We start from the raw sequence: 26,888 nt of genomic DNA on the forward strand, positions 1-26,888 counted from the left end.
TGTCTTGCCCACCTCACAGTTTCCAAATTCTGTGGTTTTTTTCTTGCACAAACTTTCTGCTAACAATGTAAGGAAAAGGTGTTTTGGTTTTTTTTTGTGCTAGCCCATTGTCTAATTTTTGGTGTTTTATAAAAGGCATTGTATCTTCTGCAAAATGTTCGTGTAGCTGGCTGTCAATGCCTTTGTTTAAACCCATCTTTTGAGGTGCTGATTGGAGATGGAGAAAGTTTTATTCTTGGAAATGATAAAATATGTGATTCACTTCACAAAACATGGCCATATAAATGCAACACTCTTGCTATTTCTTTATTACTCTGAACTTTACTGTATTACCAGGAGTGAATTGCTATATATTTTTTTGCTTCTGAACCATCTTCTTGTCAGTGTCTTTCTGAAAATCTCTTGAGATCTTTCTACAAATGAGTCTGAAAGTTGATGGCTTGTCACACAAAGGGCTGTGTGATATGGCTCACTAAAAGCTGGACACTTGTTACATAAAGTCATCAATATAGCACTGGGAGAATAACTCCCAAAGCACTTTGATATTTTCACACCTTATTTAAAGGCAGTGAAATAAAGGGTACCATAATTTAATACTTTTATTGTGCAAGTTTAAGCTCTCAAGCAGTCTAATGTTGCTATGTCTTTTCTTCGTGAAGTGTTTCAGAAGTTAACATTTCTTTTCAAATGGCTCTTAGATTCCTTTATAACAGAGTCTACAAATATTGTTTAATTTGCTTTTCAGTAAAGCTGTCAGTTGTAATCTGCAATTTAAAAAAACTAATAAAACAAATCCTCATTTCACAATTTAAACCTTATTGAGTCTAATTCACTTGCACTGCAAGTTTATTATTCTCCTGCAGCTTGACGTGCCTCCAATTGTAATTGTGTTGACCCTCCGATGCAGTAAATCTCCCCGGTGCTTATCAAACTGGGAGAGATAAGTCTACAGTTTGGAACTTCATTAAATATCTCATTTATATTAAACAGATGATGGCTTTGAACAGAAATAATACTTTTTACAGAGTCTGCGACCTCCCAATCGTGGTCTCCTTGACCGTAATGCGGCGTTTCGCAACCCTCCGCCCCTGCGCCCCAGGCGTCGCGCCAGCACCCGCGTGTCAGCAATCGTCCGTCCATCGGGCTCACTTCAAAGCCTCTGCTGGGGAGAAAGCCCAGGGCTTTGTAGCCCTTGAAGCAGATTTTTTAAAACTCTTTCATAGCATACATTTCTTAGTTGTCTGGGGAGTGCGGGTGGAGTGATTAATAATGGGCAGCTGTTTCAAAAAGAAAAAACAACCAACATGTTGCTCGTTTTTGTAATTCCTGAAAGTATGAACTACTCCTCTCGTGCTTGTTTGGAGATCAGTCAGTGCTTGGAACAAGCATTTCCAGGGGCTTCAAATAGTTTGCAGTATGCTCAGTATCTTTGAGTATCTGGTCCCCACTGTATTTCCATATGTATGAAATAAATGCTGTGGGATTTGTGTAAGGACACTGTTTTTAAGATTTAACTGTATGCTTCAATATGAAGAAGTGTGTTAGTTAGAAGAGCTAATGCTTTAATATCTGAGTTCATACTACTTTTCTACAAAATACATCTGTTTTTTAATAGTTGTTTACTTTTTGATAGAGCTGAATTCAACTCAAAATGTTCAGGTGAATTGGTTTAATGGTCTTGGCAATGCACCTTGGTAGCATTACTGAGAGGACAGCAGGGTGAGCTCAGGTGAACCAAGAGTTTTAGGGGCAGCAGGAAGGCTGGATGGTGTGAGGATTGGGCCATGGTATGGGGGTCTCTTATCTCTCTGCAGGGGCAACTGGGCCCTGCTACATGGGGAATCCACAGTGACCTGTGAATGCACAAGTAATCATTCTTCTCATTTGCAAGGGGCTGTGCTGACAGTAGAGCTGTGGCTGATGGGGTTGCTAAATCCAGGTAGATGATACCAAATTATTTTCTTTGCCTCTCATGGGTGCTGCGTTCCCCTGAGCTCTGATTTTCTGGGGCTCACCAAGGGGAACTTGACTTTTTCCTGTCTTCTAGAAAAATCTGTGAGGCAGCTGTAGGAAAACAAGGGATGACCAGCTTCTGCAAGTAAAGACTGGGCTGGGAAGATACTCGGGCAGTCTTCTGAAGGAGAGCAGCTGGGGTGGGCAGGCTGTATATGCAGCATTTCTCTTTCCTGTGCATGTGGCCAAGCAGCCTGTGTCCATCACTTCCACCACATACTTCATCTGTCTTGTGATGCCCTGGAGGGTTTGGCCTCCATTGTGGTGAGCAGGGACCTGGCAGCTCCAGGGGTTTGAGGGCTGGGATGCAGAGCACCTCAGGTCTTGCCAGTTCCGTTTTTTTTGTGTCTCTGCCTGGATCCTGCAGCAAAAGATTAGAGGAGCTTCCAGGCTGAATGAAGCACGTAAGACCACTTTACTCTGCAGTCAGGAAAGACAGAGTAAAGAACTCAAATGAAAAATAAAATCATGGTGAAGTATGACAACTTTTATGTTTTTGTCTTTTGTTCTTAACTGCAAAACTTTGGAGTGTGACGATTTCATTTGAAAGCAAGTTGCACCACTGTGGCAGCAGTACAATTCCAAATGAGAGTTCCTGTTCCATGCTCCTGACAAGGGCCTTGTTGTGTTCAGCTGTCAGTGTGCAGAAGATGGCCCAGCTGTCTGCTGATGGTATTGGAAACAGCCCAACTGTCTGTTTAAGAAATTATCCAACAAAGAGACACCCAAATGGAATAGTTTTTTTTTCATCAATTTGCTGCTGAAGGATTTGAAATTTGACAGGGCACCATGGGGGGTGCAGTGTAAAGGGGTTGAAAAGTTGGTCATTAGGCAGAGCTGTCATTGCAAATTATTTCTGTCCAGGATGAGAAGTTCTAGCTCATTTGGTGCTCAGACAGGTCTAGGCCTTAGGCAATTTGTTACAGTTCCCCCATGTGGTTAAGGGGACCCCAGGCACTAATTTTCCTCTCTCTTTGCAGCTGGAATCACCTGGGAGCCCCTCTGGGCCAGAGCTGCCCATAGAGACTCTACTGGATGACCGGGAGCGGAGGATTTCCCACTCCCTCTACGGCGGGATCGAGGGTCTCAGCGAGTCGCCCACAAAGAATGTGGCATTGGGCAGGATAATGGGTGAGTCAAAGCTCTGCCAAACAGGGCATGATTTTATTTCTCTCTGTGATTCATTGAAGGGTGATCAATGTGTTATGTGGGAATTGGGAACATGGAGGTTGCACTGACCAACTTAAAATGTGCCTTAAAAGTCTTCTATGCAAGCCTTCTGGATGCGTAATGTGAGGAAGAAGGTAAAGTGGGATTCTAAAGTAAATTTTACATCCTGTGACAGGTCATAAAATGAATAGTAGTAGCATTTAATATGGTTTTCAATGTCTGGTTTGGGACAATAAATTATTGGTTGGTCTAGGCTCCATGTTGCATCAAAGTCAGTGACTCATAGAAATTCATAATTTTTTTTCAACATTCCTTCTCCTCTGTTTCAGGCGTACAAAAATACAAAAACAAATAAGGCAAATTTATGCTTATTAGGGGACTTACTAATTTCTTTGAATGTTTGCTTTGTAGGACACCAATTTTAAAACCTCATAACTAATTATAAGCATCCCTTGTGTAGATTCCGTGCCCTGCCATCTGCATGGTCCCAGCGGATAATGAGGTTATTAGCGCTTGCTTTGCAGCAATTCGACTTCTGATGTACAGAGCTAGGTAATAAAGACTTGCCTTGCCACAGGAGTGGTTGGATTTACTGACTTAAGATGGGATTAGTTTGAAAGGATTTTCAAGTTTAAACACAAAAAGCAGCTTGATGAAAATAACACCTGACAGAAGACGTGACGATTGCTCGCTTGAGTTGCAAGTTTTAAAAAGAAGACATGGCTATTAAATCTAGGGCTTTTTTTTAGCATATTAGATACACAGAATATATTGGAGGATGCTGCTATAAACTTGAGATGAAGCAAGGCATAACTTAGTTTTCAATTGCTTTAGATCAGTTTTTGGCATTATAAAATTAGTCTACCACTTAGGCTTTTCCAGTCAACAGATTGCCTATGTTTTTCACCCTATACTTTTTTCATTTGGGTTGGGTTTGGTTTTTTTCTTCACCCACATTTTCTTTTTTAAATAATTCTCGGATTTTGGATTTTGCATTTTCTTTGTGGTAGCAAAATAGGACTGTTGTTAACTCTCTGAAAATCCACAACTTTGCTATTTAGGGTATTTCTTCCAGTAAGTCTTTTGCCCTTTTTTGTGCATTTGGGCAAAAGTAATTAGAAACATACCATATTCTGTTCTATTGCATTTCATTTCGTGCAGCTTGGAAGAAAAAATGTGCACATGAAAATCAAGGCAGTGTGAAACCATGTCACCCAAAGTCATATGCTCTTAAAGAGAAAAATTTAGAAAAAATTGTATTTGTTTGTCAACAAATTTAAGGAGTGATAAAATAATTTGAAGTCTTTAGCACTACTCTCCCACAGAAAGAACTAGTTATTGTGGTGTCAAAGCTTTAGATAAAACATTTGAAAAGCACTGCCTTCTGCTTTTTCCATCAGTGCTGAAGAGGATTTACACACAGAGCTCATATAAACAAATTATTACTTAAACACAATTGTATGTTGATGGGAGAGGGAGCCCTGAGAAAGTGCATGTGTGTCAGCAATGCAGTTTGCTTCCACATCAGAGGAACACAAGACTTGCCATACCAAATTGAACTAGTAGTTCATCAGTCTGCTATCATCCCTTTAGCAGTAGCCAGTAATTGATGCTTAAACCACAAATAAACAAAGTATTTCCAAAGCTGTTAACATCTAATACTTTTAGATACCTTTGCATTGTATACATAGAAAAAAAAAAATCTATCCTTCATTTTCTAAGTTTCTTATAACCTGAAGTTAATGTTTTGATTTCCTGTGAATCATTGCATTTCTGGATTGTTTTCAGGGACCAGGAACTATGTAAAAAATTGGTTGGTTGTGACTTTAATTCACTGAATCTTTAGTGAAAGCACGTTAGTGGAAAATCAAATTGTGCCTGAACCTCATAGTAATTGTGATCTAGGGGCATGTTACTAAAAACTGGTCTTTCCAGGATTGGACTGTTCCTTTCTGCAAACATAGCAGCTTCACAGACCTGTGATGTTTAAACAAAATTTTTGGGGAATGGTCAGTTTTCTAATAAGACTGTTTTTTCTGAATTAATCAGTACCACTAAATTAAAACTGCAGTGTTCATAATCTTTTGCATGCAAGTTTTCTTGCAGTGCCATACAACAGAGAGGCATTGCTTGTTGGGAGAGATAGGCACAGTTGCTTGTTTCAGAATAGCTAACATTTTAAAGACTCAGTCACTTTCATGCAGTGGAATCCCTGTCTTTTTTTAAATTGGTAATGAGAAAAAAAACAGGGTTTTTTTTTATTTTCCTGAGAATGTTTGTGTGGTGTTACATGACTTTCTCTCTTGAAAGTTGTCCTAAAAGTGAGGATTAGTCCAGAGAGCAATCTGGCTGAAGAACACTGGAGGTCTATACCTTCCCACACCAGTCCTGCCCATGAAAACAAGCCCAAAGTGCTTTATGCAGTGCTGCTTCCCTTGAGTGCTCTCCCCATATCAAGCACCCCTCTGATGAGCTCTCTGAATCATCTGATGTATTTTGATTTACCCCTCAATGGATTTAACTGTATAAACTTCTAGTACTCAGTACTTTTTAGTGGGGAGATGACAGTTTCTTTTCATGGAAGGAGCAGGTCTTCCTGCTGCTTTTGCTCTTGGATGGATTTGAGTTTTCTTCCTTCCTAAGTTAACTATTCAAAAGTAACAATTTCAAAGTCTGGAAAATGCCTGCTTGTTTTAGTCATTGCTTAAAGTTGGAACAAAGATTTCAAGAGTGTTTTGTTCTTTTAAATACCATTAACGTAATTTCAGCAAAGGTATTTAAGACAATTCCTTACTCCTTCATAACTGACAAGCAAAAACTGGCTGTCAGAGCCTTGCTGTGAGAGTGGGAATAAAATACCAATTTTAGGATGTGATTTAAATTATGTAAAATAATGTTTGCTTACTGCAATAAGGCTACGTGAATCTTTTCATGTTTCTGATGATTCTCATGTTGATCTACTTTTCTAGGTGGTTATTGCTATTATAGATTTTCTTATGCTTTTTCATTCGATAATATTTCACTGAAAATTTCTGATGGAGAAGAGATACAACTTTCTGTATTCAGGGAATACTTTTGGTTTGGAGGAGATGGGATATTTTATTTATATAAATTGGGTCTTTTAAGAATTAGATGTCTGCAAGAAACCCTAATATTTATTTATTTTATTTCCAGGGTGCATGTTATTCAGTAAAATAAGTGTGTTATACTGGTTTCCTTGGCTCTATAATTAAAAATTCAAGTCTTCTTCTGACATACTGGTCTTGTATCTCATGCATTATGCTCCTGAGTTTTGCAATACACAAATACATAGCTGCTGACTATATAAATTATTCTTATTCAACAAACAGCTTTGTACAAAGTCCTCTTTCATCTCCTTCTCCTAGTTGCTGATATTTTTTTTATGAACGTGGCGGGTTTTGTTGCTAACGGTGACTAAACAGAAGATATTTTTCGGGGGGTACAGAGAATAACAGTCACTTGCACTGAATCTGCTTTTCATCCTGAAGGATCCCTCATTACTCTGTGAAGTTTGATAGTTCCTACACAACAGGAGATACTCTTTTCTCTATATAAATAATTGCTGTCTTAAGGGTAGAATCAGAAGGAAGCACTAGTAACAAAAATTTAGCTAGAGATGTAGAGTGTGTGTTTCAGTGAAATGAAAATAATCTTTTTACAATCAGTATGTAGTTCCTTGGCCAGAAATCTCATCAAAATGTGGTGCTCTTGTACAATAGTTGACAGATCTGAGCACTTTCTTGAAATCCAAGGCTTGTGTACATTGGAGAAATCTTTGTTGTTAGTCATTCTCCAGGCATTCATTGTACTATTGGTCTGTATCCCACAGTATCAACATGCTCATGAGTCATTCATAAGGTAATGCTGGGTTTTGAACATACTGTGAGAGTGTTCAACAGATTTTGTAGACCATCCTTTAAAGAGAAAGCAACAGCAAAAGCCCAAGGATTGAGCCAGAAACAGTTCCATGACAATGCAGTGTCAGTATGGGAGCCAAGTTATCCCAGTAAACATATTAACTGAACTTCAGGGAATTTCAAGATTTGAAAGGACATGGAGCAGTTTAGTTCTTCATGAATAAACTTGTTATTCATGCTATGTACTGTGTGTGATCAGGAATTTTTTAGAGGGCTCTTTGTTGGTGGTTTAATTCAGGTACAAATTATGTTCTGGTGTATTATATGTGTATAATAGGTTTGAAGGTGTATAATATTTTTTGAAATATGCTGCTTGGCATATTTTTCCTTGTAGGATGAAAATCCTCATAGATCAGGAGACCAGCCATTTGGTATTGGAGCTCTGAGGCTTCTTTTTCTGCACAGATAGATGGGGACCCTTCTTACCCAATAGTTTGGTGTAGTCCTCAGGCTGTGCTTCTTTAGATTGATAACTTGTTCAAGAAATTTGAGCATCATTGTTCTGAGATGAGAAACATTTCAAAGGGATAATGTTTTACCTTGCTTAGTACAGTGTCCAAAATACTTTATGTTATTACAGATTACCTCACTGAACTTGAATTAATATATGCAAAACTGGACTTGAAGTGTAGTCAGTTTCTAAATTTCACAGAGTCTAAATAGCACTTTTTCAGCCCGAGGGAAAATTATTTCCTTGAAGAGGTTTGTAGACAGGTTGAGCAATGCATTGGATTTGTAGATCAGTCAAATATACTGAAGATTGCTGGGTTTGAAGTTTCTTTGATGTTCCCTTGTAAGGTTTCTCACAACATTTGTGGAATTAATTCTCCAGGGGTATTTTCTGTCCACTTCAGCTGAATTCTCTACGAGGCATGTTTTGAGTCCAGCGCTGAGGTTTGTCCAACCATCTGCTGGAGGTGAAGCCTTTCACCTGTTTTTAGCTTCATCTGCAATGAAAAGCATAGGCATGTCAGATGAGTTTTCTCCTTAATTCTAAAGCAACTATTAAAATGTCAGTCTTCACCCCTGTCAGATATAAAGAAGGGTAGTGAAAAGTTAAAGGTGTTACTGAATTATTGTAGCCTCTCAAATGGGAAGTTCAATCTGCCGAGTGCCATAAGGTTATACCTTTTCACAATCAATTCTTTGGAGACATTATTAACTACAGAGTTAACAGTCTTGTAGGCATTATATTTGGAAAGAAGTACATTACCAGGCTAAACATTAAACTGTCCATCAAAGGAGCTATTGCTGGACAGAATCAGCTGTTATGCAAACTGCATACATTCATTTCAGTTTGACAGTGATGAGATGTCAGTACCTTTTTCTTCCAGCCACTTTTTCATCCTTCTTTAATGATCCCTTTGTAGCCAGTTTTCCCTTTGGAAAGATTACTACATGTATTATCTTGTGCAGTGAGTATTTTAACTACCTCTTTCCACATAGGGTTTTGTTTGTTTGTTTGTTTACTTATTAATAATTGCATGCAAAGGTAGTGATGGTAACTGAAACCTTTACAGAGAAAAGGAAAACTTTATTTTCCCCTAATTATTCACATTTTTGTCGCATCTATAGTAAAAGTAATGTATGGAAATAATTGATGTGTCCATAGAAGCAGTTTAAAATATGGAAGTAGAAGTTTTGTGATACATTACACTGGTGCATCATAGTTTTAGAATAATTTTCAGTTTGTTGTCAGATGAATGGTTGATTAACCTAGTGTTTTTCTTCTCATGAGGTGTGACAATTGTACAAATTGTTTTAATAAGATCATGCCATCTTTTAAATTGTACTCTCACAAATTTACCTGATAAAGGCTGCCACTGAATATACTCATACTGAGTCTTGCTGAGTCCCTATCATGTATGTGATGATTCTTGTTTAAGTATTTTAACAAAAGTGTTAGAACTTACTTGAATTTGTTGATAATATAATTTGGTAATTTTTTTTCTCCAAATTTTGCATGTGTCCACTTCCCAGCATCACTTGAATAATTTCTCATTTAATGACGGTCAGACTCATCAGGAAAAGTGATGGCCTCTGTTAGTCCTTGTGGAACACATTCTTTGTTACAAGGTGGTACAAGAGGAGATCCTGTCTTCTGGGAGAGATGCTTTTGAGCAGCTCTTCCCCCAGGGCACAGACAGACTGGGGCACAGACAGAAACATGGGAGGTTCCTCTGAGCATCAGGAAACACTTTTTCAGTGTGAGGATGACCATGCACTGGCACAGAGTGCTCAGGGAGGTGGTGCAGAAGCACTACTCAGAAGCAATTTGCTTGGGGTCCTGGGTACATGGCTGTAGGAGTCTCTGCTTGAGTGGAAAAGGTTGGACCAGAAGAGAAGTCTCTTCCAAACCTCAACCCTTCTGTGACCTTGTGGTCTTGCAGTAGGCCACAGAAACAACTGGTGTGCATCACTTTTCAGACCTCTGCACAGGAAGATGGGTACAAAGTGAGATATAGTTAATTTTGTTATCTGCATTGTGTCACTCTTATCAGTAGCGCTGCAGTTTGACATAACCTTTTATCATCTGTGATGAAATATTTTTTAAGGCACTCTCTGCATGCTGCTGTTATTTAGTTTTGGGTTTTTTGTTCCCTTTTGTCCAGGTAAATATCAGCTGTCTCCAACAGTGAACATGCCCCAGGATGACACTGTCATTATTGAAGATGACAGGCTGTCAGTCCTTCCTCCACATCTCTCTGACCAGTCATCATCCAGTTCCCATGATGATGTTGGGTTTGGCACTGTTGAAACTGGTGGATGGGCTAAAGCTGCAATTAATGAGTCAACAGACTGGTAAGAGCATGGTTTAGTGGAAGGAAAAAAGAGAGAGCTGTAGTTGCATCTTTTCCTTTAGTTACATTTTTGGCTACTGCTAATTTTAATTTTTTTTTTTTTGGTCACATTTCGATTTTGCTATTTTCAAACTGGTAATTGTCCCTGTTTCAGGGAGGAAGTCTATACAAATACCTCTGGTTGCAGTTTTCTGCTGTGTTAAAGTGTATTTGTGGAAATGTTACTTAGTATATTGCTATATTATTTTGATGATCTAACTTTAATTGCTACCTGACCTAGCTTTTTAAAAAAAATAACTTACCAAAATTTAAACATTTGACTTTATGAAAGATGAAAGACTGATTGGAAATTATAAACCTCACTGAAAATATTTCAAAGTTTATAAAACAAAGATTTTATGTGTATATTCCATTGAATATCTGGGAGCTTCTCAATAGTTTCGTATGCTTCTTTGCTTTTCCTAATAATGTACTAATCTTTTAAATCTACTTGGAGGTCAAAGCTCTTTGATTTGCCTCTGTGCTAATGCATGTGCAAAAAGAGCTAGTTAGAATTTCTTCATTATGTGTGAAGAGCTACTGTTCATATTGTTAGATGATTTGCAGAGACTATAATAGCTAAAGACTACTGTAAATAAGACTACTGTAATAACTCTGAATTTAAATATACAGAAAGTAACAGTTCCACATTTGAAGGTATGGAAAGTAACTTTATATATTTAATACATAATAAAAATAACATTTGTGAGTCTTAGGTTGACTCTCAGCTTAGTTTAACATGTTTAAATGTAATAGCCTTAATGAGAAATGCATTGAGCTCCATTATTGACTTGCTTAAGTTCCTGGCAAAGAAATACTGTTTATTGCTTAGTTAGTACAATTAATACTGATCTAAGATTTAATTTACAAGTCCTGTAATTATCTATAGTAATAGCAAAATAAAAGCCCACCTCTGTATGCTGCTACTTCTTGAAGCTGGATAATTACCACAAATGGTGTGAAGTACTAGAATTTTCTTGTTTTTCTTGTCTCTTGAGCCTGTTATGAATGTGTCAGCAATATCTTAATAGAACAGCAATAGCACCTGCTGGTTGATATGCACCTGTCAGCTTCTTCTCTGCTTTAAACTAGTTTATTTCATCTTATATCCAGGAACTCAATTCTGTATTTTAAGCTCTCTTTTAATGATTGTATGAAAATGTAATTTTTTCATTCTCATTTACTTTTTTTTTTTTGATGTTGCAGTTCTTCTTATGGGCAAAGTCATACCTGTAATCTGGGTTAATGAAAAGTCCATTTGTGTTTTGTAAAAGCTGAGAATCTGACACATTTAAATAGGATAGTCCTCAAGCCTGCACATAATAGCTTATTTCTGAGGGAATATTTTTAGATGAATGTGAGCAAAATCCTATGAAATAAAGTTTCATAGGATTTGAAAACTGCAGATGCTTTTACTTTGACTTCTGCAGTGTGTCTTGCTATTCATACACTTCTTTGTAAATGAAGTAACAGTAAACAGGGATTAGATATTGTAGAATTGATCACACTCAAAAAAAAATTTAAGTGTGTGTATGAGAAACTGTAAATGTCTTCAGATACAATGACACTTAAAAGAGTTGAGGCACTTAAAGCAGTGTTATGCTTTAGTATCTAATATATTCTATTTGTAAATAAAAGGCAATAGAATTAGATTTTTCCTATAATTTCCTGTTGCTAATGGATGAAGGAAGACTTGTAAAAGGAAGGTGCGTTGTATGATTTTGCTGGAAGGCACAAAGGGTAAAACTAAGAATATGGAAGAAGGGTTATCCAAACAAGAATGGCAGCTGTTCTGAATCACAGAAGAAAATGTAAGCTTTTTCAGCCTCACAATATCTCCCTAATCCTTGATGAAAATGTTATGAAAACAAAAGGCCAATAAGACAGGATTAATAAATGGAATTTTAATAACATTGAGGGTCAGAAGACGGTTACATTCTTTTAAGGATCAGCTGTCATTCCAGAAATCTTATTTGTTAAGTATTCTAGAATATAGTAAATTGCATTTGGCATTGCTTAATGACTTGCACTAAATTCACCTCTGTCTTTTATATTGATGTAGTTGAAAAATATTAAAATGAGGCATTTTTAGGGGCATTAATTCCTCCCCTGTGCTCATTGGCTTTTGCAGTTGTGGTTATTCCTGGGGACTTCTGAATACTTTTAGACAATTTACATGCATTCAGACTCCTGTGATCCACTCCTTCCTTAATTATTGAAACACACTCATAGGTTATTAATAATAGAAGTAAAACAGGACACAAAACTTCAGAACTCTACGTAAGGCTCAAATAAAGGTGCTAAGTAGCACCTTTAGGGTGCAGGATACTATGCAAACATGTAATAAAAATTCCCTTAATAGGTATGTGTGGAAGGGAGGTGTGACAAGGGCAGATCAGGGAAACAGAAAGTGTTTAAAAGTGGTATCAGTGGAAATGCTGGATTCCAACCTCCCCAATTCCCAGTTGCTGATGCCATGTGCAGATCCTGCTGCTCTCTCTGGGACCTGTGGTGTCCTTTTCAAGTTATATTTGAACTGGAGTTCTAGTCTGTTCTCAGGACTTCAAGTTCAATATAGAAGTGTGTGCTGTGTTTACATGGAAATGATATTTTACTCTACTAGAAGTTTTATATAGGTGGATTAAAGTGAGCTTTTATGAGAAAAGAAGCACAGAGCCAAAACAAATAATTTTGTTAGTTCACTTTTTCTGAAGAAAGTGTCACAAGATACATTTTGTTCGGCAAGATGAAGCCAGTTGTTTTAACAAACGTGAGCCTGTGCTAACAGATGTTGCTGGAAAAAAATTCTCACTTAGTAAAACCACATTTTTCTGGCCTTCAGAGACAGGACTGACTAGCAGGGAGCCAGAAACATCTGTGTGGCCTTGGTAAAGTCAATTATGATCTGATTATGAAAGGTGTTGAAACCCTGTAAGTTCAGTTGGAGTCACTTTGGAGGACGTTTTCAGATTTAGGTGGTTCTTAGCTACGTGTTGCACTGCTATAAAATGCTGGAAGTGTATATTGGCCTTGTCTGTTTTATCTTTCTATCATGAGGAGATAATTTTTTCCCTATTTTGTGGGAGTGAATGTTAGGACTAAATAGTTATTTTTGAGTATGGTCTCTGATTCATCAGAGCTTTTAAGCATATGCTTGAGAACATTGCTAAATTGTGCAGACATCTCTGAAATAGTTGCAGTAATTAAATGTAAAATATTATGAGCCTGAGCCAGAAACAGTAAAGGCAAAAGGCACTTGACATTGGCTTTATTCACAGAAGCTCAGATCCTGCTCACACTCAAGTATTATATGCCAGTCACAAGCACATATTTTATTATTTGTACATCTGCCATTACTAGACTGAATTTCATTTTGACTGTCTGGTAATGAGGATAGTGATTTTCATATTTTATAGTACTTTATGCCTTTGGACACTTTTCCTTACCTCTTTTTCTCTGTTTTGCCTAATACCCAGGTGTTTCTAGATCAAAGAATCTTCTGTAAGTTAGAGTACATGGCATACATAAATATGTGCATGTTACAGAATTTAAAAGTATAAGTTGTTTTTTTGCAAAAATGCACTATTTGCCTGTTTCTCACTAGGAATTAGATGTATGTTACAGTAGAAATAATCCTTTAGAAACATGGTACTAAACTGTAAGATGATATTAAACAAAATATCTTGAGTGTCATTTGGAGATCTATTTAGAGATCTCAGTGACAAAATATTTAACTTTTTTTATCTTGATGTGCAACAGTATTCAAAAAGGGGATTTGAGGGATCATTTACCTATAAGATAAAAAACAATGGTCTAAAATACTAATTTTTTTCAGTATTTTATGCTTTTGATTTCTTTTTGTGCCAGCTGAAGTAAAATCTATATTACTATCCCCTTTTCTAGGAGCCAGATCTTTTTGTGAATTTTCTTTCATATTGTTTATTAGCAGTACGCAATCTTGCCTTTTGAAAAAATGTTTTTAGCTTGCACACCAAATTTTGCCTGCATTCTTGCACTCATGATTCTGCCAGTGTTTGAGCACATTAATAAATCTATCTTCAGCATGTTTCTGAGGCAGCTTGCTGAAAACCTATCTCCCTGAGCTGAGGTCAGTTTAGAAACCTGCAGAAGAAACAAAAGCCAAATACAGTTCTCCCCAGTTCTGATTAGGGGGTGGATCTACTGTGGCAAGTACTTGCTCTGTAGGGAAGCAATGAGTAAATATATGGTTGTTTGTCATAGCCAGGCTAAAAGCAAGAGAAGCTATGAAAAATCAACAAGAAGTTTCCCATATGGAGAGAAATTTTAATGCAAAGTTTTTAAATTAAGAAGTTTCAAGCTTTGTGGGCTTCAGGCAGGACAGTTTCTATTTATGCTCTACTAAAAACATTTTCTGATAAAGACAAACTGGATAAACTTCTATCACTAGAATAAATTAGTTTCTCAGGAAAAAAACAGAACTGTTTTATTCTCCTGCAAATTATTCCTGTGTTGGACTTTATTTTGTGATAGAATATGTATAGTGCACCAATTGTGTATATCTTTTCTTAAAACTGTAAGTAAAATTCTTGGTAGTTTTAAACTAGAATTGCTTAATGCAGTAAAACAAATCCATTGTTTATGTAACTGAATACTTGCAGTGGTGTATTTAAAACTGTGAACTTAATTGTTGGTAGAAGTCACGTGCTAAATAAATGATTTTCTCTGAAGAGTGAAAGGTTGCGTGATCTTGATAAATGTTTGCATGATTTTTTTCCCTTCCTACAGCACTCTTAGTCCAGATGTTGATCCAGTACTTGCCTTCCAGCGAGAGGGTTTTGGACGCCAGAGCATGTCAGAAAAGCGTACAAAGCAATTTTCAGATGCCAGTCAGTTGGAGTTTGTTAAAACACGAAAATCCAAAAGCATGGATCTAGGTAGTGAGTGATGTTTTTTCATTTTTTTTTTAATTTGAACCTGATTTTCATGTTGTAAGTATATAGATTTTATAATTCCAAACAGATTGTGTATGTGCAGTAGTACTGCACATAATGTCTACTTGTGGGTAGTAAAGTACTAAGCTGAATGGCCAAGTGGCCTGGGTGTTGTTTGTTTTTTGTAAATGTTCATACATTCAAATATCATATTCCTCTGGATATGTGGTTATACCTAAATGCAGTAAACAGTATTTATTAAAATGGAGGTGAAAAATGCATTTACCAATCCATAGTGAATGATTGTGTAAAACTGTACCACGCTGTGGTTCTGGGTAGCCGGGTTTATTCTCAGTTCATGATTATAATGCAGTTAGCCTTAAAGGTCTTTCATAATCTCTCATTTTGTAGATGAATTCAGAATTAGAAAATGGTCTGACATCTGTTTGAGACCCAAGTTTTAATATTTATATCAGAAGCCCTATAAAGTAGCAGCGGCTAAGACAGGCAATCACAGTGATCATTTTAACTGATAAACCAACTGAGAATAAGTAATTGCTAACAAGCCCATCAATTTTTCTGCCATTGAATTTAGATTCTGAAGTGCAGACTCTAGTAACCTCAAACAGTGAGTTTTGATGGCTTAAACACACAGAATTCCCTACTCAGAATAATAAAATATTATGCAATTCCCTCCTCTACAATAGTTGTGAGTGTCTTGCCTACAATCCCTAATTCAGAAACGTCCTCAGGCTGCAGTCAGGTTGGAGGTGTTGACTTGTCTTGACTAGTGCCGTGTGCTAACGTGTCAATAACATATTGTACCTGCCTGTGATGTGAATGACTGACTGCATGAAGGTTACTAGTTTGCTGCCACTTCTACCCAGAATGTTTGCTTACTCTTGCAGTTTATTTGCATGAAGTAGGACATTTCTAAGGTCCCCTAACTTGAAAAGAAAATATGCAAACCAGGAGGAATGTTGAGTGCATGTGGGGCATGGGCACTAACTGGGCTAACCGTTATGCATTTACCTTTTAACAGTAGCTGACGAGACTAAGCTCAGTACAATGGATGACCAGAAAACAGGTAAGAATTGACAGTAAGGCTGTTGCTATAGAAACCTTGGTCAAAGCAGCTTACCACAATTACAGAACTGCCAGTCAAATTGCATGAAAACATGAATATTCCAGTACTTGCATGGCTGCTTTCTATTGTGAATAATAAAGTCGTACAGAAAAAGAAAATTTTTCTATAGAAATAAGCATTTAGGGTAGCTTATTCAGCCAGGTCATGCATGTGGTTGTAGGCAGACACCTGTTTCTACACTTTAAATTCATAAATATTCAGAGTTGTTTGGGTTTTTTTTTGTCCTTTCAAAAAAATATCTTGGAAAATCTCCTCCTAGCTCCAGACTGTAGTGCACAGAGAGATGATTTAGAATAGTTCAGTGTTTGGCTCTTACAGTGCTAACACAGTGCTTGAAAATAATTATTTTAATTAGAAAACTGCTGCTTTTGCCTTAAGTGGTCATCAGATACATGTTGTGCATTGAGTTGAAGATTTTTTGTGCAAGTTGATTTGCTTTTGGAGCTGAAACATGAGCATCGTAACAGAACAAAAGAATATGTAAATAGATTCTTTTCCACATACAATTCATTGAATGTTTCACAAAATGATAATGAGAAATAGCTTTCAGGGCATATTTTTTATTAGTAATTAAAATAATGCACCAACTGCAATTATGAACCGTTATGATTTATTAATATAAGTTAGCTTTTGACCTATAGAATGTTATTTTAATTAGGCTAGATCCAGAGGATACCATAACATTACTTAGCTCTAATTAGGAACAATACACCTTTTTAACCTGAAAATATTATTTATTTTAGCATGATTTAAGGAGTAGTGCATTCAGTACAGAATTTACATTTACTAATTCACAATTTCATCTCTGTTTAACTGGACTGTATAACATGAGTAGGAATACTGAAAAGCTATAAGTAATCAAGTGATAAAATTTTTATTTGAACAGATAAGTCTTCTAGCTTTTAAAACATTGCTGAATATGGCCACAGACTTGCAGGTTTGCAAAAAAAGAATGAATAAACAAAATCAAAATGTAGGAATATTTTGGAGGGTTAAAGCCATCAGAGTGTGAATGTATGAATTGTGTTAATGGTTGTGGTAATAATGGGTGCTTAGGAACTGCCTTCCTCTAAGGCATTATTCACATAAAAACAAGTTAAAGACCAAACTCAGAATTATTGTAAATGATTTTTCATTTTCTTATTAACCTGTCTTGTTGAATGGGATGTGATTTGAATGGTGTAAAACCCATGTGTTTTAGTAAAATACAATCCTCAGGTTTTAAAGATGCATAGTGGTTTTGGTGGTATCAGTAGAGGGTGATATGAACTGAGTGTAGTTTTCCTTTATGTGTAACACCTGGATTAAATTCCAAAAAAAGCAGACAAGTTGGACAACTTGGGTGAAAGAGCATGACCATGCTGTCTGGACTAGGCAGTTACATATTTTGTGCACAGCAAATGTGCTGGAAAAAAATTTCAGTGGCTGGAAAAAAGGAAAACACCTTTTGGTGCACTTTTATTTTATTTATCTTGCGTGCTTTTAACCAGATTTTGTATATAAACACTGGATATCTCCCATTACTGAAGATGGATGTAGCTGTTAAACAAACCACTTATTGTGGTTTGGCTTAAAAATTGTCTGGTTCTAAGAAAAAAACCAGCTTCAAATGTGTGGTGAACTATGCTTTAATGAACTCTAGAAGCCAGAAAAATTCAACAAGTATTTACTTTAGAAAAGATAAAAACAAACTCTGTTACTGTCACAGTTGGATTTAATAGTATTGGCTGAAAAGAAGAGCACAGACCTCTCCAGCTCTAGTTACTGTAATAGTTTTTTAATTATTTTTCTTTCTATAGTTCACTTGAAGTACCTAATCCTTGCAGTGTTTACAGTTCATCCTAGAGGTTAGAAGTATATTCAGTAGCAACTGAGCATGGCTCATTTATAGAGTCCCTGGCATACTATAGCTCTAGGTGGTTATTTTTCCATATGTATGTTATGAAAATGAAAAAGAAAAAATCAAATAACATTTATTTAAATTACTTTTTGATTTATTTTTACACCATGTTTTTTAATTAATCTTTTATTAAACAGAATCAAAATTAAACTGGTTTTGATGCAATTTCTTGCTTTATTCCTCTCCTGCCTTCCCCTGATGAAGTGTTAATCTCTTAGTGTCTGAACTGAACTAGAAATGGAAAAATTTATCAAATGTAATGGAGCAGATATTACTAAGTAAATAGACTCACTGATAATGTCCTTCAAGAAGTTGTTTAGAAAGTAGACTTTATGCCTTTGCAAAACTGGTTTAATGAAATCCAGGGAAGTTTTTGGCATCAGTTGCAGGTAGCATTTGACTTGACAGCTCATAAAACGATTTTTTCAGAAAGAAAAAAAAAAATGTCATTTTAAATGATTTAAAAGAATGTGCTGATGAAAAATTTGCTTTACAGAATAAAATTAGCCACTGGACAAAAGATCATATATCCCTTGAAACCATGGGCTCTGCCTTTGCAAATGGCCCAAGCGGATTGGTGTCACTGTATAAATAATTACCTTAGGGTGAGATAAGGGGAGGCACAGTGAGTTGTTAAACAGTGTCAGCACAAGGGAGAAACAAAGGGCTTGGGACAGGGAGCAGCACACAGGCTTTGTGTGATGTCTGTGTACTCAGTGTCTCCTAGGTGTGTGTGCCCTGGGAGAGGCACCTGCACAGTCACACATGAACAGGGGGTGGCCGCATGGTTGGGAGGGCCAGGCTTGGCCCTTGTCCCCAAGGACTGGCCAGCTGGGGACACAGGGAGGGGAGGGACATGTGTGGTGGGCAGGGGCTGTGCTGGGCAGGTCACAAAACCCTTGGGAGATGGACAGGGTGTGGGCACTGCTGAGCTGTGAGGAGGATGCATGGTGGCACTCATGGCAGGAGGGCTGCTGGGATACAGAGGGATCAATTCACCTCAAAGCCTGTTTGTTAAGAAAATAGTTGGAAAGGGAGATTTTGATAAACTTCAAATTTAAAAATGATAAAAGAATCCCTTTCATCCTCAGTCATATAAATATGTTTTAGGTAGATGTGCCTTTTCCTCTCCTTTTTTCTACTTTAAATTCTGGTGTCAAAATAGGAATAGAGCTCATTCTGAGCAGATAACGCTTCTGATGATTACCACCAGTGCTGTAAAAGCTGGAAGAAAATGCTGACATTTTTTGTATTTAGAAAACAACGTTTTGATGTGACTCATAAATTTTAAACAGAATCCATTTTAAAGAAAGTTTGCTGGTGTTGACCAGATTATGGGTAATTGACTCATTTTCTGACTGGTGAATTCTAGTAATAAATTCATAACACACTATTTACAGGGACACCTAACTGTATATTTTTAGAGTAGTAGATTTGCTATGAAGTAGCCACAGGAGATAGTGAAGGTATTAAAAGATACATAGCTCTGTGATCACACTGATAAAATTGCTTGTGAGAGGAGATTTCCCCATTTCAGATTCTGCAACCTGTTCACATTTCTGTTCATGGCCACCCAAGTTCAATAAATATTCTTATAATTTATGTAATCCATTATTAGTTTTACAGCACTCAACATTAGGTCATATCCCAGATGGGATATCCTTTGGGAAAACACAGCTTACATAAATACAGTTCTCACAAAGGTCTATATTGGGTGTCAGGAAATTGAACTTTTTTTAATGTTCTTTATGAACACAAATGGGCATAAAAATGCCTTCTTTGTAATTACTGTTTACAAAAAGAGCCACTCAGTAATTAGGAAAAGATATATGAGCATTTCATTTGGAAGGTTACAAAGCAGAATGTGGAATAAGGAAGTTTACAGTAAGTTGCTATGTAAGAGGACACCCTTTCCTTTTGTATATGAAATTGGATCTGTCAAACAGCTGGTTTATATATGATTGTCCCATTTCCTCTTTTTTTTTTCCTCCAACATGTTACATCCTTTTTGTTTTCCTGTCTCATAGACAATTTAAAAAAATACAATCTTTAAAAATAAAAAGCAATAAAAAAAAATCTCATTTCTTATGTACTGCAGGCATTAGTGGGAGAATAGCAGATTTGACCATTGTCTAGAAAGTGGACAGTTTTATAGGGTACTGTCTAAATTGGAGTGCTTTTACTTGGCAGAGAGAATGTTCTGTAAAACGCTCACCTTAGACTTCAGGCCATTTTCAGAAGTTTGGCAATTCCAGACTGCAGCTTGTTTGCACAGCTGGGAAGCCACCAGCCCTCTCTGGTCCCAGCTGGCCCTGTGCTCTGCCCCCAGCCATCCTCACAACCTTCAGCCCTCTAATAAGCACAGGCTGTGTGTGAGAGGGTGGCTTCTTCTGGGAGGTGGGAATTCATGAAGAAAACATTTCTCATTTGTTGGGGTGCATTTATTTCTGACCAAGGGTCCAAGCAGCAGGACTACAGACTGCTGGGGGAACCGAACTGCAGGAATTGTGTAGACCTGGGAGGGCAGATTTTTGGTTTATTTCTGTTTACAAGTTAATCTTATCAGTAGGGCAGCTGAAGGGAAATACTTTGACAGCTGCTGTTTGAATTTATTTGATCTGAGGGATTTCAGTCTAATGTAATTGCTCAGACTTTTAATAGCTGAATAGAAAACGACAGCATTCACTGCCTTGCTTCATCTCATACCAAGGCAACAAATGATGTGGAGAAATTTTGCCATGCTGCTATTCAGCATCTCTTTTGTGGGGGACAAACAATCTCCTTTCCTCCCCAACTAATACTGAATAGTTTTAGTAGTGCAGTAGCAGTTTTCCCCAGTTTAAGGTAACTTCACATACCTTTCATAAAGAGCAGTGACAGATGCTGTCTCCCCTCTGTCTCCTAGTAGCTATCAGAATAGGGACCATCTTCAGAACGTTGTATTATTCTGAGATGAATGCTTAAAAGAGGTAGTTTTCCTTTATTCACACCTATGCTTACTAATGTACTGTTAATACTTTCAGTATTCTTGGGGATTCAGTCCTTGGCTCTGGCTCTCAGTGGTGGCTGGCTGCGAAATTTTTTTTTGCCAGATAAGGATGCTGATGTCAGCTAGGTAACAGCCTACCACCTTTTACCTGTTGTGGTGCCATAACAGTTGTCTTTTGTTCTCCTTTTGGGTGGAGAAAAAGTGCAAATTTCATATTACAAGTGAAGGCTCTGGTCTCATAATTTCAGGAAATGTAGCCATGATGATGTTGTCCCACCTCATCTTGCTTTCCACTCCAAGTCCTGTGGAAAATCTAGCTAAGACTGTACTTGCACTTTTGAATAAAATCAATAAAATTGAGTGGTTTTTTGGGTTTTTTTTCTCCCTGAAAGAGTCTTCCTGGTTTTAACTTTAGTATGAGGTCTAATTGTGCAGTTGTGAGGTGATTTGCAGTGCGAATGGTAGTCTGAGAATAAAGGCTTTATATTTAACCCACAAACCTGAGAAGTGAAGTCTGGATGGAGAAAGGCTGTTGCAGAACACTGCCTGAGGCTTCCTTGGCACATCTCTGGACATGCTGCCTTCTTATCAGTGATAAGAACTGCCCTCAGCCCCAGCTGTAGTAGTGCTGCCCTAACAGTCACTCCTCATGACTGCCAGGAGTGTGTATATTTTCCAGTTGGGTAACTGGTATTGCCCATTTTACTGGGTCTCTTCCACAGATTATTGTTGAGCAATTTCACATAATCTGAGCAAGTCAGCTGATACTTCTCAGAAGCATTTAATTATGAAATAGTTAGCAATTTGATGCAAGACTTTGAAGCTCAGACAAACAGCATGTTCCTTGAAGCTAGAGGTCAGGCTACTTTGCAAGACTGTTACACTAAACATGGTAGGATTCATGCCCATTATCTGCTTTCTGTTCATCAGTTGCTAGCAGAGGAAATTTTCTGCTCAAACCAAAAATAGTTAATTGCTTTGTTAGATGCCGTTAGATATGCATCTGTGCTGGTTGTATGAGCTAAGTTTTTAAAGCCCTGTGATTTCTTTGTCATTTAAATTGTGTAAAATAATAGTAATGGATGTTGGTCTCTCTTCACTGATTTGAAAAGCCAGACATTGCTAACATTGTCAGTTCCGTTGACTGTGACTTGACATACTCATTTGCTTCTGAGACCAACAAATCTGTGGAGAATTCCCTACAGATTATTGAGAGATGATGTGAATAATGTTAAGTGTGTCCCCAAAGACTTTCAGGATGGATATGCATAATCAAGCATGCTGTTCTCAATACTAATTCTAATTACTTTTTTTCCCCCTTTAAATCACTAAGGTTCCCCAACCAGAGATGTGGGGCCTTCATTAGGTCTGAAGAAATCCAGCTCCTTAGAAAGCCTGCAGACAGCGGTTGCTGAGGTGACTCTGAACGGTGACATTCCTTTCCACCGCCCACGCCCACGAATTATCCGAGGACGAGGCTGCAACGAAAGCTTCAGAGCTGCCATAGACAAATCATACGATAAGCCTGTAGCAGATGATGATGATGAAGGCATGGAAACTTGTAAGTAAACTGTTGTTTTGCCTAATGAATGTTTACGTCACTATTTTAGTCACTTTAGAAAGTGACTAAAGTAGTAGAACATAATTTTAGAATTTTAAAAGAATAGAACTGACTTCATCGATATTTAGGCTTTTTCCCTTCATTTGCTTTAACAGATCGCTGCACTCTGCAGCTTTCTTCCTTTCTAAAATGTGAGAATAAGAATATTGGGAATGTGTTTACTTAAATTGCTGTGAAAATATTCTGTAAAATGGGTAATTAATGTACTCATGTAAACTAGAAAAAAAATTTAGGTAGAAAGGCAAACCCACTAAATTTATGTTACAAAATATAGGCATCTAACTTTGAAATAGTACATTTGTAGTGTTGGGGGGTGATAAAAAGAAATCATTGTCCTTTAATTAGAGTGAGTAAGGTTGGCAGATCTAATAAAATATAAAGTTAATGATCAGCTATTACCCACCCTAATGGGCATTCATTTACATTTGCAGTTCTTTAACCCAAAGTATGACCCAACATGTGGAGAATGTCATTAACATAAAAGAATCACTTCAAAGCTAACCTTATCATTATTGAACTATGTAAGAATGGGCTGCTAAAATGACAACTCATATTGAATGAAAATAGTATGTATGGTAAATTACCTCAATCAGGTGTTGTATTAAAATCATTGAATTTTTAACCTTCATGTTGTACTACTTTCAACTTGTCACACTCCAGCAGAATTTTTTTTAATCAACCTGCAGCTAGTTAGAAGTTTATGAATGAAGATTATGATGGGGAGGTTGAAGTAGTAAAGTATTTAGTCTGAATTTAATGAAGGCTTGGAAAGGAATTTTTCACTCTTTTTAAAGTTTTTCAGTTTCAGAAATTCTGTTTCATAAGCATCATTCCCTAATACTCTTTTATAAGTTACTTCTATAACCAATTTTTTTTTTTTAATCTGCCTCTTTTTAAGAGTGTTCTGAGGCTGCAAGGGAGATAATTTTGCTAGTCACTTTTCTCAAAGGTAGCTACAGATGGAATTAATTCTGCTTTGCTTTTCCATCACCCAACAATTTCACACAGTAGTGAGGCTAAATGCTGGTGTGGTGCTGCTGGCTGTCAATTTATTTCTGGCCAGTAGAGGAATAGTATGATGATCCTGCTCATTCTTACAAATTGCATGGCTGTGTTCATTTGGGACATAAGATCATGGTTTTATGGAAGACCTTGTTGGTGAGAGCTCACTGATAGCAATATCCTGGTTTGAGGCTTCAGATATCCAAGGTTTATCCAGAAGTTACAAATGGTTTAACTTCAATTGATCAAAAGTATAGCGAAACAGTTGTTGTGAGGTGAGTTTAGGTTTATGAGATTCTGGTGAGGGTTTTTAAGCTTGTTGATTCAATGCATAGAGAGTAGTAAGAGAGTATTTGGAGCCCTTTGGATCCTTCACATAGGAGCAGTGGTGTTGTGGCTTAACTCCTGCAGCAGCCAAACCCCAGGCAGCTGCGTGCTCACTCCCTCACCAGTGGGACTGGGGAGAGAATTGGAAGGGTGAAAACTCAAAAACTTGTGGATTGAGATATAGTCAGCTTCATAGGAAAGCAAAAACCACATACCACAAACAAAGCAAAACAATTAATTCACTGCTACCCACGGGCAGGCAAGAGCCATCTCGTCATGAGAGAGCAAGAGTAAAGATAGGAACAGATAGTCAGATCCCACATGGTAAAGAAGGGATCAGCAAAGTGTGATCAAGCTGTATGTGTAGAACGGTGCATTTTGTTGTATTCTAATAGCTTCCACATATGGTAATAAAACATCTAAGAAATATTACAGAAGTTTGAAGTGCCAGAGTCATAGAAGCAGATGAGTAACAAGCCAAATATAATAAGTGATTGGACAGAATTCAGTCCTTGAGTGAGGAGAGAAGACAAAGGACTCTTGTGCGATTCAACATGAATCCAGCAAAAGCCATTTATTGTGCTTCTAAACATTGTTTATATTTACTTCTTATTGTGGTCTACATGGTCACTTATTGTGTGATTGGTAGCTCCACTTTGTCCCCACATCTCTTGATTCGCAGCTCTACTTTGTTTATGAGGTAAGCATGCATCTTTTTCTTAATCTAATTGGTAGATGCTATAAGCATCATTTTACTCAGGTTGACACCCCCATGTTTGTTAGCAATTACTCTGCTTCTTCTTTCTTCCTGCAACATCAGCTTTTTTATCCACAAAGATGACCTCATTCTTTAGCTCCAGAAGGTTAGGCTGGTTCATTTAGTACATGTCCATTTTTCTGTAAATACGATCCTACACTTCAGGATTTTTGCTTCTCATGGTGACTGTGGGAGCTTAAGAGCTGTCCCAGCCCTATGTCACCTGTCTTTGTAAAAACATCTGTATCTGCACTAAACCTCAAAGCACTGCAGTCTGCTCCACTTTGTGTCAATTCTATATGGACTTAGGCTTCCAGAGAATTTACCAAATGGTGCTTCAGGTGGACAAAGTTTGGGTACATATGAAAAGGTAGGAGTTTAACAATCTGGATCTAATGTAACTAACACCTCACTGCTGCTATAATGATGTTGCCTAAGTTTTTTAAAAATTGTATTTAATTATTCCATAGTTGTTGGAAACTAGAACATGACTTTCTCTCATTATAAAACCCAGACAAACATGCTGGTAGTCAGTTTGGTGATGCCACTGAGGTTGGATCCATTTGTCTTACTTGATTTTTTTTGCCTTTCTCAAAGTGTTTCAGTGCTAGAAGTGTTTCTTTGTCTTCCAGACAATTACCTGCTTTGGATTAGCAAATAATAGCACTGCAATGTATTGTATAGAGGAGTTCCTAACATGTCACCGTTCCATACACAAAAGCCATAAAGAATACAGGTAGCATATGTGACAAAGGGACTGAATCTTCTAAATGTCTTAGAACAATATGCTATTAAATTACTAAATGTAGGATTAAAATCAGATGGCACTGACTGGTTCTGAGGTAACATTTTAAATATTTGAGAATATGTGTGTGTTTTAATGGCTGTAAGGAAGGAATATTTGTGGAAAGAGGTGTGGGTGTTCAGCTTTTACAGATAATTTTTCCTCTTTTTTTTTCTTTTTTTTGGTTATTTTTCTTTATTCTTTATACTTGAAATAGCTGACTGTAAGCAAAATATTTATCTTTAGTGGCATGAAGAAGAACAAGGCATTTTGATTGGGAGAGATCAACAAAGCTTTCTAATCTTTTGCTGAATCTTAATTGCTGGAATCTAGGGCTGTATTAAATATCACAATAAGAGGCCTAGAAGCTTAGTGGGAAAATAGTTTCACATTAAGTAGCTTTGATTCCTCATGTGCATCTTTTCCATTTTATGGGCTAATTAGGAGAATAGCTTCATAATACCTGTTTGTGTAGTTCTCTGTACTGCAGCGTGGTTCATGAAATGACACTAGTGTTCAGTTTAATTGATGTTTAAAGTATACTCCAATTTAGTTTTTTGGCTTCAGCATCCTGAATGGGGAGGCAGGAGGTTGCAGGAAAAAAAGGAAATAACAGCACCAAAACAAATACATCCTGCATTTTGCAGTAACCTAATGTCATTACTGCAACATAACAAAAATTAGAAGTTTCATTTGTAGCCTGGGTTTGAATTTTAATTGAGCAGCATTTGCATTTGTTCTAAACACTAGTAATTATGTGTATGTTAATTTCAAGATGACTGCACTGCATAAAAGTGAAACAAGTGTCTTCATGTTGGGTCCTTTTAAGAGAACTGGAAATCTATTTAGTCCAGTGGAGAGACCAGTGTTTACTCCAGGAGAACAGGCATCCCAGTTCACAGGCCTCAGGCTAAGCTACTGAGTTAATTGCAAGCAAACTGTGTATGATAGACAAATATTAATTGCAACACTAATGTAGAAATGAGACAATGTTCTTCATAGAACGTGCAAACTTAATAGTAAGTGAAAGCTTTGTTCAAAAACAGTCCTAGTTCTGGGCAGGACAGGGCTGACTTTTGCATTAGCCAGGAGGGGGCATGGCCAGGACCCAGAGGTTATTCCATACCACCCCACATCATTTTCCAGGAATGGGGACCAGGTGCTGTAGGGTAGTGGAGGGAACAGTCGGGTGCTGTCAGGGCTGAGAACTTGTGTGCCAATCATTCTTTCCTTGTGTGCTCTTTTGTTGGTAGTGTTACTGTTACTGTTGGTTTTCTTATCTCATTGCTGTTTCCTGTAAATTGTTCTCATCTCAGCCCGTGATCTTTACCTTTTGTGCCTCTGGCTGTCCTCTCCATCCTGCTGCAAGGGGAAGGGATGGGGAGCCAGTGGGTGGCACATGCTTTGGAGAGTCTGAGTGGGAGCACCAAGCTGAGGAGTACGCTTCCTAAACCACAACACAGTGTTATGACAAGTTGTTCCGCAAC

At 37.4% G+C, this 26,888-nt stretch overlaps 1 protein-coding gene across 20 annotated transcripts in view; it reads left to right on the forward strand.

Moving 5' to 3' along the window:
- The window catches only part of PARD3 (par-3 family cell polarity regulator), a 442,797-nt gene that overhangs the window by 273,477 nt on the left and 142,432 nt on the right, over positions 1-26,888 (forward strand). For 15 of the 20 annotated variants that reach the window (XM_030264342.4, XM_030264359.4, XM_030264347.4 and 12 more), the window contains 5 exons: positions 2,994-3,144; positions 9,734-9,923; positions 14,729-14,880; positions 15,917-15,961; positions 22,244-22,471. In XM_030264342.4, the coding sequence (XP_030120202.3) occupies positions 2,994-3,144; positions 9,734-9,923; positions 14,729-14,880; positions 15,917-15,961; positions 22,244-22,471 (766 nt within the window). The remainder of the gene's footprint in view (positions 1-2,993; positions 3,145-9,733; positions 9,924-14,728; positions 14,881-15,916; positions 15,962-22,243; positions 22,472-26,888) is intronic. The other 5 variants (XM_030264343.4, XM_030264354.4, XM_072925341.1 and 2 more) reach the window with 3 other exon arrangements.

The sequence above is a fragment of the Taeniopygia guttata genome, chromosome 2, assembly GCF_048771995.1.
Source record: "Taeniopygia guttata chromosome 2, bTaeGut7.mat, whole genome shotgun sequence".
Taxonomy (NCBI): Eukaryota; Metazoa; Chordata; class Aves; order Passeriformes; family Estrildidae; genus Taeniopygia; species Taeniopygia guttata.